The sequence below is a fragment of the Bactrocera neohumeralis genome, unplaced genomic scaffold (assembly GCF_024586455.1).
Source record: "Bactrocera neohumeralis isolate Rockhampton unplaced genomic scaffold, APGP_CSIRO_Bneo_wtdbg2-racon-allhic-juicebox.fasta_v2 cluster10, whole genome shotgun sequence".
In the NCBI taxonomy this organism is placed as follows: domain Eukaryota; kingdom Metazoa; phylum Arthropoda; class Insecta; order Diptera; family Tephritidae; genus Bactrocera; species Bactrocera neohumeralis.
This window is the reverse complement of record NW_026089623.1, coordinates 8,397,680-8,411,441: the sequence shown is the minus strand read 5'-3', so window position 1 is coordinate 8,411,441 and position 13,762 is coordinate 8,397,680. Positions and strand designations below refer to the sequence as shown.

At 36.0% G+C, this 13,762-nt stretch overlaps 2 protein-coding genes across 2 annotated transcripts in view; both read right to left on the bottom strand.

Moving 5' to 3' along the window:
- The window catches only part of LOC126765047 (radial spoke head 10 homolog B-like), a 199,337-nt gene that overhangs the window by 31,409 nt on the left and 154,166 nt on the right, over window positions 1-13,762 (bottom strand). The gene's annotated exons all lie outside the window — the stretch shown is intronic.
- On the bottom strand, window positions 8,076-12,015 carry LOC126765104 (uncharacterized). Its single transcript, XM_050482720.1, has 4 exons — window positions 11,823-12,015; window positions 11,322-11,443; window positions 10,999-11,199; window positions 8,076-10,938 (listed from the first exon to the last, which is right to left on the bottom strand). The coding sequence occupies exons 2-4, from the start codon at window positions 11,421-11,423 to the stop codon at window positions 10,852-10,854; spliced, it is 390 nt and encodes a 129-aa protein (XP_050338677.1). The 5' UTR covers window positions 11,424-11,443; window positions 11,823-12,015; the 3' UTR covers window positions 8,076-10,851.

Here is a 13,762-nt window from a genome sequence, read left to right as displayed (position 1 = left end):
TAAAAAGGACCTAACACCTCTCAATGTTGTTGGCTGTGGGAAGTTTTGGATTGCTTCAATTTTCTGCGGGCATGTTTTTATTCCAACTTTTGATATTAGAAATCCGAGGTATTCAAGTTCTGCCTTAAAAAATTTTGATTTCTAAACAGAAATCCTCATATTTGCTTCAAGCAAACTCACTAAAATAGCCTCTACGTGTTTCAAGTGGTCTTCCTTATTTTGTGAAAAAATGATCACATCAATATAAACAAAGCAGTACTTGCCAATGTGTTCCCTAAGAACGTCGTCTATTGCCCTCTGAAAAATGCCAGGTGCATTCTTAAGGCCAAAGGGAAGACGGCAGAATTCGTACTTCCCATTACACACAGAGAAAACGGTGTTTTCACGATCACGTTCGGCGAGCTCAATTTGATGAAACCCCGACTTAAGGTCCAAGGTTGTGAAGAGCTGGGCTTTTCCCAAGTTTGAAAATATTACCCCTACGTTTGGTATGGGATATGAGTCTTCTATGGTTTCTCGTTCAATTTTCGGAAATCAATTACTAATATTTTCCTTTTAACTCCGTTCTCTTTGAAACCCTTTTTGTCTACCACCCAAATGGGATTGTTGTATGGCGACTGCGAACGTCGGATAATATCATTTTGGAGGAGATCCTCTATTTCTGTTTTTACAAAATCAGCGACTCCCATTGGGTATGGGTAGAACTTTGCGTAAGTCGGCTCATTATCCCTAGTACGGATTGTGGCCACAATATTAATGTTGGATGGTAGTTTCTCGTTTGGGTCAGCAAAAACTCCTGAAACGCGCTCTAACATACCATTAAATTCCCCTTTTATGCTCACCGGGACTGACTCGGTATGGAGCTGGAGATGACTAACATCTTGACCCTGGAGAAAATGAATAATTTCCTTACCAGAGTTGTATTATATAATTTTGTTTTTCAAATTAATATTGGCTTGAACCTTGTTCAGCAAGTACAAACCTACTATTCCATCAAAGAGAGTTAGATTTGGCAGGACGAAAAAATCTGATACCACTCCAAACAAGTGTACCTTGCATTTTTTTCCAATATTGGTGAATCCATGAATGGATTTCACCGTGAATCCCTTATCAACAGGCTTCACTTCCTTTAGGCCCTCTAGAGGCCTGATGTAGTTTTTGGAGGCACCCGTGTCGACAAGAAACTTTACCTCCCGCCCACCTAGTGACTTAGAAATCCAGGGCAGGAGGGACTTACCCCTAAAAAATTCACTTCTTCTGCCTCTAGGTCCCCAACAACTGCCTCAGATAACTCCTCGTAAGAGTCTGAGCTTAACTCGGTATTTCGATCTTCCTTCAAATTGTTTACCCTTTGCAGTTTTGGTCCTGTTCGACGGTCCGACGCTGCCTGACACTTTTGACCACCGTCGTCTCTTACGTTACTTTTAAATTGCCGTAGGCGAGAATATGAAGGATCCACATCCATTGGTTCCTGTCGCGGCTGAGAGTTCCGATATCCTGTTTGACGGTTCTGCTGAAAATTTTGTTGGCGGTATTGGCCATTGTTTAAATGAGTTAAGCATCCCCCCACTCTACCTGGGAAAAACTGGCGCACCCTAGCAAGACAGCATAATACACCACTTCCGATGGCACCATCCACTTACATCACCACACCACACCAACACAACTCACCACACCTGTACCCACTCAACAAAAAGGGTGGACAACCGGACAGGAGACTCAATTCGTTCTAAGCACTTCGTTACAAACCTTCATTTATATTAAATTCGCATATACACTGCCTACGCTACTCTACCGCGATTCTACTACATTGTGATCTCGATAAGTGGAAGGTGGATTGTATTAGAATTCTCGCCGCCCCGCTCGTCGACATATATTTTTTATTAACATTTACGTTAAAATTTATAATATAAAAAATTATAATTTCCTTCATCAAATTGTCGAAATACAAACAAAATTTATTTTATCCTACATAAATTGTGTACCCTTTTATTCAGCCATTATTTTGGTTATCACCCCGGTGCTGCCTTACGAAATGAGGATTTTTCTGATCATCCGAATTTGTTCTATTTAGCATGTTTTGATTATTGTTATCTTTTCCCCTTTGGCTGCTCTCTGCTTTTTTGGTCACATCAGATGCTCTATTTGCAAAGCTTGCTGCGAAAATGTAATGTTCATGATTCGCATCGACTTCCTGAGCGAGTGCCAGGGCGGATGGCAAGTCACTAGGTTGCGATGCGAAGAGAATATCGCAAAGGGGCTTCCTTAACCCAGAAATGAACACTCTAAGAGCGTTACAACGTCCAGCGATTCTTCGCAGGTCCTACTCACTACTATCTTTATTTTTTCGTAAGTCGTTATAGTGGGTTTTTGGAATACGTTATCAATTTGGTCCTGCATGACCTTAAGTTTATTCTCAAACTCCCGCCTCTGCACCCCTAAAGCAGCAGTGACTGCCGCGTTCACTATCTGTGTAAACTGGGTTTCGTTCATTTTGATTTCTTCTTCTTCTGATAATTTAATATTTTCAAAGCTAGAGACTAAGTCAACTAAGTTGACGGTTGGCCTATTCATATACCGTGTAACCAATACTCTTCACTATTCCTCAATTAATCATTGAAAAAGTTATTACTATTTTCACAAAATAAATACCGGGTGCACCGTAAACTATTAGTATTAAATTTCACTTCCTTAATATATTTTATTTTTTAACAAGAGGTACCCTCAATGTTTAGATCTTTGATTCTAAAATTGAAATTCGAGTTTTTCAACTTACATTAAATTCATGATTGCCGGTTGCTTCGATCTTCCTCCTGTCCTGATCCGCCAATGGAATAGCTGCTGCTCGTTTACGATAGCTGGTTCATTGCAGTTGCTGGCTGGTCCTTGATTCGATCGACTTTCAGCGGCATAATCCTGATTGCTTGTGGCAGCTGGTTGATTGTAGTTGCTCGTTTTTAACCGACACCGACAAACTACTTTGCTTAAACACAGCCCCACGTTGGGCGCCAATTAATTCAAAATGCCAATTTTGTTTTTATTGACTTTATTACGAGTATTCGAGTGGAGCGCGTCCAGCTCGAAGAGCAACAAACATTATACTAAAAATTATTCTAATTATAAACTACCCTCAAGCTACTTGTTGCTGTTGCTGCCGCCGCTGCTGCGTAGCAGTTGTGGTGTTGCGAGCTGTTGTTTGCAGGCGTGAGAACGAATATGTGCTGATGGTATTGGCAGACGTGAGAACGTATAATTGCTGACTCAGTCCACGCGCAACTTTTGGATGCAATTTAAAACTTATTATTTCCGTTCATGATTCTGAGTGCGCTACTTATTGCTGATTCAGGCCACGCACAATATTTTGGGGCTCCTTCAATTACATTCTTGCGTTGCGTGATAACTTATATAGAGAAGATATATTGTGGATATACTTAAACACATATGTATATTCAAAAAAGTTTGTTGTGCAAAAATTTTCATTTCCCATTAAGTTCGTTGGCGATATGAATATATTGGGTAGTCAAAAAAGACTTTTCGTATTTTTAATCAAACTTCAGCTTATTTTTTTTTATATTTATACTAATACATACATAAATTGAGGATAGAATCATGTGCAGAAGTTCACGCAAATAAGGAAAGAGAAGAATGATGTGACCAAAGATGTCTTCTATGAGCGCTTGGAGTGCACCTATGAGAGCTGCCCCGCCACGATGGCCAAGAAAGGTATTTTTGGCACAATAGTCGGGAAATTCAGCCTCCACGAGGAAATATTCCCAAATGGGTTGAGGCTGATCCACGTCGCCGGGGCCCGAAATATGGTTATCTGCAGTACTAGATTCCAGCATAAGAAAATTCATCAAGCTACCCGGATTGAAAAACCACCAACCAGATCGCTAATTTTGTGATAGCCGGAAGACACGGCACCAGTGTTTTAAACGTGCGTATGCTCCGAGGTCCTAACATCGACTTGTATCACTATATTGTTGCAGCCAAGACACGCACCCGCCTCTGTGCAATAAAAAACGCACGTCAACAAACACAAGGAAGGTTCGACGTCGTGAAACTGCAATCACAACAGACAGCCGAACGAGTTCCTTGCATTCTTGCTTCTAAGAGCACTCATCAGCAATTCGACATAATACGTGATACGGCATTTCAAGGTACTTACCTACAGCTGCAAACGAAAGCATTGGTTTTCGGAAAATGCAAAAGGACAGCTGGTGCGAGGAGTGCCTTGTCGCAGTGGAGTGAAAGCAGTCTGCCTACCACACAACGTTGCGATCGATTACAACATGTGCGGGATGGGATAGATAGCTAGAGTGGAAGAGGAAAGTAAGACGCATTTGCTGAGAAAAAAAGAGAGTGACCGAAATGCGTGAGTATGAAGAGCTTGACAAGCTGTCCGATAGGGGTAATGCTCAAAAATTCTACGGAAAGATGTGGCGACTAATAAAAGGCTTGAAGACTAGAACATGCTCTTGCAGAACGAGGTTTCAGACAAGGCAACTCTCTATGGTAAGACTTCTTCAATCTGCTGCTGGAGAAAATAATTCGAGCTGCAGTACTTAATCGAGCAGGTACAATCTTCTGTAAGAGTGTATAGCTTGTGGCCGTTAGTTCTGCTTTCTCCAGACAGATACGGAAGCAAGGCAAAAGGTGTCCTCTCTCGACGAACAAAAAACAAACTCTATAAGTCACTCTTTATTCCCGTCCTGCTATATGGTGAATAGGCATGGACGATGACAAGATCTGATGAGACGAAGTCGAGTTTTCGAGAGAAAGGTTCTGCGAAAGATTATGGTCCATCATATTCCATCAGTGTAAAACTCTCGTCAGTATAAATCGAAATTTCAAAAACGGAAGCGAGCAAACCATTTTTGTGCTAGACGAACTGATACAGTGTCATCTCCATAAACTTCACAAATTTCATTGTCGGCTTTCGTGGCATTTTTCCCTTTTTTATTCAAAAATTTCAAAATATAGCGAATTTCTTCATTGTTTTCACAAATTTTTGAACAGCTGTAACTTTTTTTCACCCTTTTTTTGATTTAATTAAGCTTGAAATCTCACCTTTCCAACAATATTTCGTATAGCACTGGAGATATACGACTGCTACAAGTACGAAAATACTTTTTTGACTACTAAAATAGAGCTGAGGAGAAATAATGTTGTAGGGTCTTATACTTATGTGTGGAGAATTCTGTAAGAGCAAATTGGTTTCTAAAGATTTTTGAGTGTGTGTTAAGATGTGATTTCTAAGAAAGAGATTTTATTCTTATGCTTTAAACGACGTCATTTCTCCAGCTACTATTTAAGGGACCGGAGAATGGACGTATGATGATAAACTGACGCTCAGTGCAATTCACTGGCCGCTCGCAGCCACACCCTTTGTTGAGCAGACGCTGGAATTAGACTTCATCAAACCCTTAAACCGTATACGTCGGACTGGCTTCGCTAAAGCTTCCTCTCTTTGAGCAGTAAACCCAGGCTCTACATTGGTTAGCTACCGCAACTTACACAAGGGTTACTCACGTTTTCAGGGTACGCGGCGAGGACGCAAGGGTAATTATTGGGTATAGTACATGAACTGTATCTGCTAACCCAAAAGCATAACTATACCCTATTACACACCTTTTACAAGTTGTAAGAATTAAATAATCATCAATATTACATACATTTCCAATTCGTAAGGATCAAAGGTGAGCAAATATTAACGGATATCGGCAATTGGCACCTTTTTAAGTTATACTACAGGTTATATATATACTCATTTAACTCTCTTTTTATATTCTCGTAACACGTTGATATAAAGTTGTTACATTATAAAAATGGACGAAATCGGACAACAAGCCTATAGTCTATATCATATGCAAGATATCGATATGAAATTTAGAAATAATATCTTGCTTTTAACAGTGGATCCTTGTGCGTAAAAAAGATACAATCATGCGAATACGTCACATTGCCCTCAATACCTAATTTAGGCATTTTTATACATCCGGTTATTTTGTGCCATAGATATTGGTTAAGATGTGAGGTATCTCATGAAAAATTTAAGAGAATCTTTTTCCGGTGAAATTTGTAGAATGTCTTATCTCAAAAATGGATAAAATCGAGTGAATACAAAACCTAGTTCTCATATCAATTTCAATCTCTCTTACCAAGTTAAGTGAAGCTATAAAATTCAATATACAGGATTTCCCAATAAGACTAAACAACTAATTGAAGTACAATCGATACAATTAAGTCCTGAATATAACATCATTCAAATGGTACTTTTCACACTAAATCAAGTAGTATGTCATGAATAGCATGTTCAATATTGACTTCTGGAGCTTGAAAGACCAATGACTTCAAACAACCACACAAGAAGTAGTCTAATGGCGTTAAGACACAACTTCTTGGAGGCCATTCAATATCAAAATTTTTTGAAATAATCGAATTTCCAAATTTTTCTCGCAATAATTCGATTGTTGCTCGTGCTATGTGGCTCGTAGGTCCGTCTTGTTAGAACCAACATCTAAGAGCAGCTTCTTATAATTGCGGCCATAAAAACTTGGTTATCATTGATCTATACCACTCTCCATTGATAGTAACTGTTTCATAAGCTTCATTTCCAAAAACTACACCAAACCGTAATTTTTTTGTTCATGAATAATTTGTGGAGTCTCATCGGAGAAAATTATTTTTTTAAACAAATCGTTATCGTTTTCAAGTTGTTCCAAAGCAAAATCAGCAGATTAACGACGTTTACAGTGATCCAAAGGCTTCAGTTCTTGAGTGAGATCAATTTTATTCGGATGCAAGCTCAAATCCTTTCTCAAAATCAACCAGGTTGTGGTTTGAGACAGTCTCAATTCTGTCTTGGAATTGAAAATTGCGTCTTCAAGCAACACTTACCTGAACGGCAGCGATATTTTTATACTCTCGCAACAAAGTTGCTAAGGAGAGTATTATAGTTTTGTTCACATAACGGTTGTTTGTAAGTCCTAAAACTAAAAGAGTCAGATATAGGGTTATATATACCAAAGTGATCAGGGTGACGAGTAGAGTTGAAATCCGGATGTCTGTTTGTCCGTCCGTCCGTCTGTCCGTCCGTCCGTCCGTGCAAGCTGTAACTTGAGTAAAAATTGAGATATCATGATGAAACTTGGTACACATATTTCTTGGCTCCATAAGAAGGTTAAGTTCGAAGATGGGCAAAATCGGCCCACTGCCACGCCCACAAAATGGCGGAAACCGAAAACCTATAAAGTGTCATAACTAAGCCATAAATAAAGATATTAAAGTAAAATTTGGCACAAAGGATCTTTTTGTTTTTTTGAAAAGTGGGCGTGGCCCCGCCCCCTACTAAGTTTTTTGTACATATCTCGGAAACTACTATAGCTATGTCAACCAAACTCTACAGGATCGTTTTCTTCAGACATTTCCATATACATTTCAAAAATGGAAGAAATCGGATAATAACCACGCCCACCTCCCATACAAAGGTTATGTTGAAAATCACTAAAAGTGCGTTAACGGACTAACAAAAAACGTCAGAAACACAAAATTTTACGGAAGAAATTGCAGAAGGAAGCTGCACCCAGGCGTTTTTTAAAAATTGAAAATGGGCGTGGCCTCGCCCACTTATGGACCAAAAACCATATCTCAGGAACTACTATACCGATTTCAATGAAATTCGGTATATAATATTTTCTTAACACCCTGATGACATGTACAAAATATAGGTGAAATCGGTTCACAACCACGCTTTCTTCCAATATAACGCTATTTTGAATTCCATCTGATGCCTTTTCTGTATAATACGAGTACATACATTAGGAACCAATGATGATAGCGGAATAAAACTTTACAAAAATACGGTATTTGAAAAATATGTAAATGACGTATAATGAAATCTCGATTATCACTTTATCATGCGAGAGTATAAAATGTTCGGTGACATCCGAAATTAGCCCTTCCTTACTTGTTATAACTTCGAACGTTATGTAAAGAAAATGTAAAAATTATAGCGAGCATAGGTCAACGATTATTACGACCAAAAAATGACAAAAGCGCACGAAAAGTTAAAATTGGAGAACGATAATTTCGATAATATGTATATTTGAATAATTTGAATTTTTTTTTTTTACAATGAATATTGGGAAACCCGGTACAGTAGTATAATGCGGAAAATGTGTGAAATCGATCCATGTACCACATATAATGATTTTCGTTATTATATGTCGATCATTATGTGGGTAATCTTCAAAAAGTTACCTGCAGCACGCTTTCGAGCATTCTTAAACAATAAAAAAATTTAATACCTTTCTTAAGCTGTCTCTAATCCAAACATATGGTGATTTCCAACTTTTCACCTTACTAAAATTAAGTGGAGAAGTTTTCTTTAAAATAAAGTGCGCTGGATATGAAAGAAATTGGCTTAGACGTAAAACGTAAATCATATCTCTAATACTCGAATAGTTACTTTTGTCCTCTGGTTGATGGTTTTTGTATGAACCCTATACATCAAATTTGACGTCTTTGGATGAATTTATATCACATACGTATATATCATTTGATTTAATTAAATTAATTATAATATCGGGTGATTTTTTAAGAGCTTGATAACTTTTTAAAAAAAAAAAACGCATAAAATTTGCAAAATCTCATCGGTTCTTTATTTGAAACGTTAGATTGGTTCATGACATTTACTTTTTGAAGATAATTTCATTTAAATTTTGACCGCGGCTGCGTCTTAGGTGGTCCATTCGGAAAGTCCAATTTTGGGCAACTTTTTCGAGCATTTCGGCCGGAATAGCCCGAATTTCTTCGGAAATGTTGTCTTCCAAAGCTGGAATAGTTGCTGGCTTATTTCTGTAGACTTTAGACTTGACGTAGCCCCACAAAAAATAGTCTAAAGGCGTTAAATCGCATGATCTTGGTGGCCAACTTACGGGTCCATTTCTTGAGATGAATTGTTCTCCGAAGTTTTCCCTCAAAATGGCCATAGAATCGCGAGCTGTGTGGCATGTAGCGCCATCTTGTTGAAACCACATGTCAACCAAGTTCAGTTCTTCCATTTTTGGCAACAAAAAGTTTGTTAGCATCGAACGATAGCGATCGCCATTCACCGTAACGTTGCGTCCAACAGCATCTTTGAAAAAATACGGTCCAATGATTCCACCAGCGTACAAACCACACCAAACAGTGCATTTTTTCGGGATGCATGGGCAGTTCTTGAACGGCTTCTGGTTGCTCTTCACCCCAAATGCGGCAATTTTGCTTATTTACGTAGCTACGTCAAGTCTAAAGTCTACAGAAATAAGCCAGCAACTATTCCAGCTTTGGAAGACAACATTTCCGAAGAAATTCGGGCTATTCCGGCCGAAATGCTCGAAAAAGTTGCCCAAAATTGGACTTTCCGAATGGACCACCTAAGACGCAGCCGCGGTCAACATTTAAATGAAATTATCTTCAAAAAGTAAATGTCATGAACCAATCTAACGTTTCAAATAAAGAACCGATGAGATTTTGCAAATTTTATGCGTTTTTTTAAAAAAAAGTTATCAAGCTCTTAAAAAATCACCCGATATAAACATTTCGGGCTAGAAGCAAAATATTGTATATTAGTAATAATGTTGTCAACACCTGGTAATATTACATCGAATTTGAGCCACATAAGTTGCGACAGACAAACTGTTCTGCACACGATCTTAGCCCTTCCTTACTTTTTTACATAATTTTAGTATATCGTCACCTAAAATGCAAAATAACGTATCATCAAAAAATTCGGAATTGAGTATCTTATTGATTACGATTCACTACTTCAAATTACATACATAATATTACATATGTCCAACATTTTCAGGTTCTGCGCTCATATATGAACCAGATTTAACCAATATTAAAAATTTGTTTCACTCTTGTTCCATTTTATTTCGTGTTTCATTCAAGCCACTGTAAATTTTCGAAAATGTTGTTACGTTATTTTGCATTTTAGGTGACGATATGTAACTCACATTTGCTTTTATTAATTGACCGTAGTAACTAAGTAGTAGTTCAACTTTAGGAGAGTACTGATTTTATCTTCGTTTCAAATATCCTGGTACGCATAGGACAATATTCATAAAAACAAATCTAATATAATTTTTTGAATAAAGCACGTAAGAAATATTTTACACTAAACATAAGTAAAAACAAATGATTTTTTATAGAGGGATTTAAACAAGAATTGAATTAATATTTATTTTCTTACAATTAGGTCAATTCGCACTGAAGAAACAACTAGTTGTTACTCTAAATTAAAGAAAATTATTGGATATAAATTATGTTCACGAACTTACAATTCTCTATATAAGAAATTTTTTAAGGTATGATTGATATAAATATAGATTCTAAGTTGTAGGTTAATTGGGAGACGAAGGGAATATTTTAGAATTCTTTATGACATATGTATGTATATGCAACTAATGTCTTGATGCTGATACCTTTCTTTTGTGTCTACAAGTATATGTCCATTTCCTACAAAAGTATATATAACAGAAAGAGTCCAATGTTTCTGATAAACAAAATCATTAAATTAGGGAACTATATCACGAATACTTGATAAATTCTTTAAATGTAATATGTGATTGGATTACATAAAAAAATTTCTCCTCTAGCGAACTGACCAAATGCATAATAGTGAACGACAAAATCTTTAAGTATATAAAGCATATATAATGACCATTAAGACTCGTGATTTATAACGTTATTTTTTTATCAAAATTGTGCAGACATTCATTCGAATATAACTTAAAATCACTAAGATATTTAACTAAAACCGTAAATTTTCATATGAGTATACTAGGCTTTAAATAAATTTCGCTATGTTAACATTTTCACGAAAAGGTAGCCTAAAAGTATATTTACAAAAAGCACAAGTAGCACCAATTGTTGTCGAGTAAACCAATCCTGTAAAAAATTTATAAATTATTATTATTTTTTTTTTAATTTTCAACGAGAAAACGGTACCTTAACTTGTGGACTAAAAATATAAAGTAGGGGATTCGCTTTTAGTCTTTCGTTAGTTTCAATTTGGCGGCGTACAGCTTCACGTCTTGCTGAACCCAATGCAGACACCTCCTCCCTAGTCATAGCTTCCGTGGCACGTGGAAGATCTTGAAAATCTGGTAGCGATTTTTTTCGTTGGAGAGTCACATTTATAGGAGTAATCTGAAAAAAAAATAATATGTAAATGTTTTTTAAAACACTTTTTAAATACAATTTATGAATTAAAATGTATACTCTTTTAAACCACTTTCTATATAAATTTGTTTTTAAATATTTAAAGTAACCTCGATCGGTGGCTCAACGATCCAGCTCTCAGATGCTCTTCTAGCCAATAAAGCTGGCGAATACATCAACTCTTCTTCATCTTCTTCAGGATACCACTCCATTTTAGAGTAATTTCATAACTCTGCAACCGTTAAGTATGTATTACTGATGGAAATTCAAATTACACAAGTTTATCTTAATTAAATAGGAAACACTTCTCACTTCCTGACAGTCTTCAAATAATTTGCATTTTTCCGACAACAAAATATCATTGGCAACTTTATTTTCGAGCCATACTGTTTATTTTCTTGTTAGCTCAAAAAAGGCATATAGCCAGTTCATCTTAATTTTGCATACGCATTGCGTATTTAAAAATAGATTTATCATTTTATTAAAGATGTCATAGCGAAAATAAAACCAAAGCCACATTATTAGAAAAACTTATTCATTCATTAGTTCTTAATATTTTGTACATTTTATATGGGTAAAGCATTTTATAACCGGAACTTTATAATACGTACTTATTGTGCAATATAAATGTAAATTATTTATATACAAAACTATTCATTTATATATATATAACAACTCTTTCGTAAGAACAATGACCGTTTGGTTGCAGAAGTTGAACAAAGTATTTGGTGTTTGAAAATTTCGTTCCTTGATCGTTTTTTCACCGTATTTATTTTGGTCATTCTATAAATACTCTTAAATGTGTCAGAAACATATAACACTAATATGTCAAAAGATTCGAGGGATGTTGCCACATCGTAAATTAATTTTTTGCACCGGAGATATTGCTGTTGTAATACTCAAAATAAACATTCTGATGGCACATTTGGTATTTCTATAACACGTCATAAGTATTAACATATTAGCCGAAAGTTTAACCTTAATCAATCATTTGTCATTATTTTAAAGGACAAAGTATTATATTTATATTTTGCTACAGAGTATAATAGTTTTGTTTACTTTGCGGTTTTTTGTATCACCTAAAATTTATCGATATGGATATAGAGTTATATATATGTACGTAAATTGCCATGTTTGAAGGCCGAAATCTTAAAAGGTCTTAATGTACACATAATACGCACAGATAATTTCATATAATTCCGGTGAATATTTTCGAAGTTATACGCAAATTTGAAAATGCGTTACAGAGTGCGTAGAAGTACTTTAAACCCGTTTTTCTATTCAAAGTCGGTGACCAACATTAGTCGAAAACGGCTTAACCGATTAGTCTCAAATTTCAACACGAGCTTCAAATATATTTTTAAGTAATTAGAAGATTTTTTTTATCGATAAATATATGTATCTCTTAGAAAACAAAAAACAGTTTTAAGGGATATACATACATACCATATATTTATATATCGACAAAATGAATGTCATAATTTTTCGAAATGATCTCATATGAAATTCTATTGTCGTTCAACTGGTTATCTTCTCACAATGCGATTAAAACAAATTAAGCTCAACAGATTCGATTACTGTTTCAGTGGCATGCGATCAACGACTATGAAGGCTATGAAATCTGCGCAAAAACACCAAAGGGGCAAAAAATGTTATTCAAACGTGGTCACCATTCAGCTCTAATAGTTTGGTGGGTAGTCTCCTGTAAAGCCGTTACACTTCTTCACTTCTGAAAAGAGGGGTTGAACTGGGACAAAAGTGTATCAGCTGGATGTTTTGGAAGGTATTGTTAAGCAGTTAACATAATATTCTTTTCGATCTTCCAGTAAAATTCTGCGTCAGCAACCAGGCAAAAACACACCAGCATTGACTGAAAAACAATGTTATTCTTTTTATGGTGATATGAAATACTAGATTTGATTCCACTGGACCACACTTTGTAGTCAGAGTTGGAAAACATGTCTTTTCAAAGAGATTCTCTAAAAATCTTTGCTTGTAAGTGCAACAAATTTATATTTTGGTTAATTTCTAGTGGTCTAATACGCTGAACTCATATTTCACAATTGGTAGTTCATTTTGTGCACCTTTTTCTAAGTCCCCAAAATTACAACGATTTTCTAAGCCATTTAAAAGTTCTCTTTTGAAAAGCTTTACAGCCTCTTTGGTTTTCGTTCATTATAATTTTTTATGAGAGTATATACCATACCATGGAAAAATTCAACTCTGACACATCGGCATTACATCTTTCATACTAATTACAAAATTATACATTGCCACAACTCCACTTTCTGGTAAATTATTATCTCCTCCTCTTCTTCTTCATGATCACTATCTTAAGCTCTTCTATTAGATTTAATAAAATTTAATACTGAAGAAAAATCATCTAAGCAAAGAGTTTCTAACTGATTGAGTTGCTGTACATGACGTTCTAAAATACCAGATCAAGACTTCAGTGGAACCTTAAGAAAGGTTCTGAAGTTACGCTCTAGGTCTTAACATTCGAGCACGTTCTCAATTTGTGAGGTATTAGAGATGGTGCTTAATGCAACAA

Bases quoted from the DNA above. Each gene is read 5' to 3' on its own strand.
- LOC126765104 (XM_050482720.1), bottom strand. From the start codon at position 11,423: ATGGAGTGGTATCCTGAAGAAGATGAAGAAGAGTTGATGTATTCGCCA. The intron at 11,200-11,321 runs GTTACTTTAAAT...TTTTTTTTTCAG, and splicing joins TCGTTGAGCCACCGATCGAG to ATTACTCCTATAAATGTGAC. The intron at 10,939-10,998 runs GTACCGTTTTCT...AATTTTTTACAG, and splicing joins TTTTTAGTCCACAAGTTAAG to GATTGGTTTACTCGACAACA.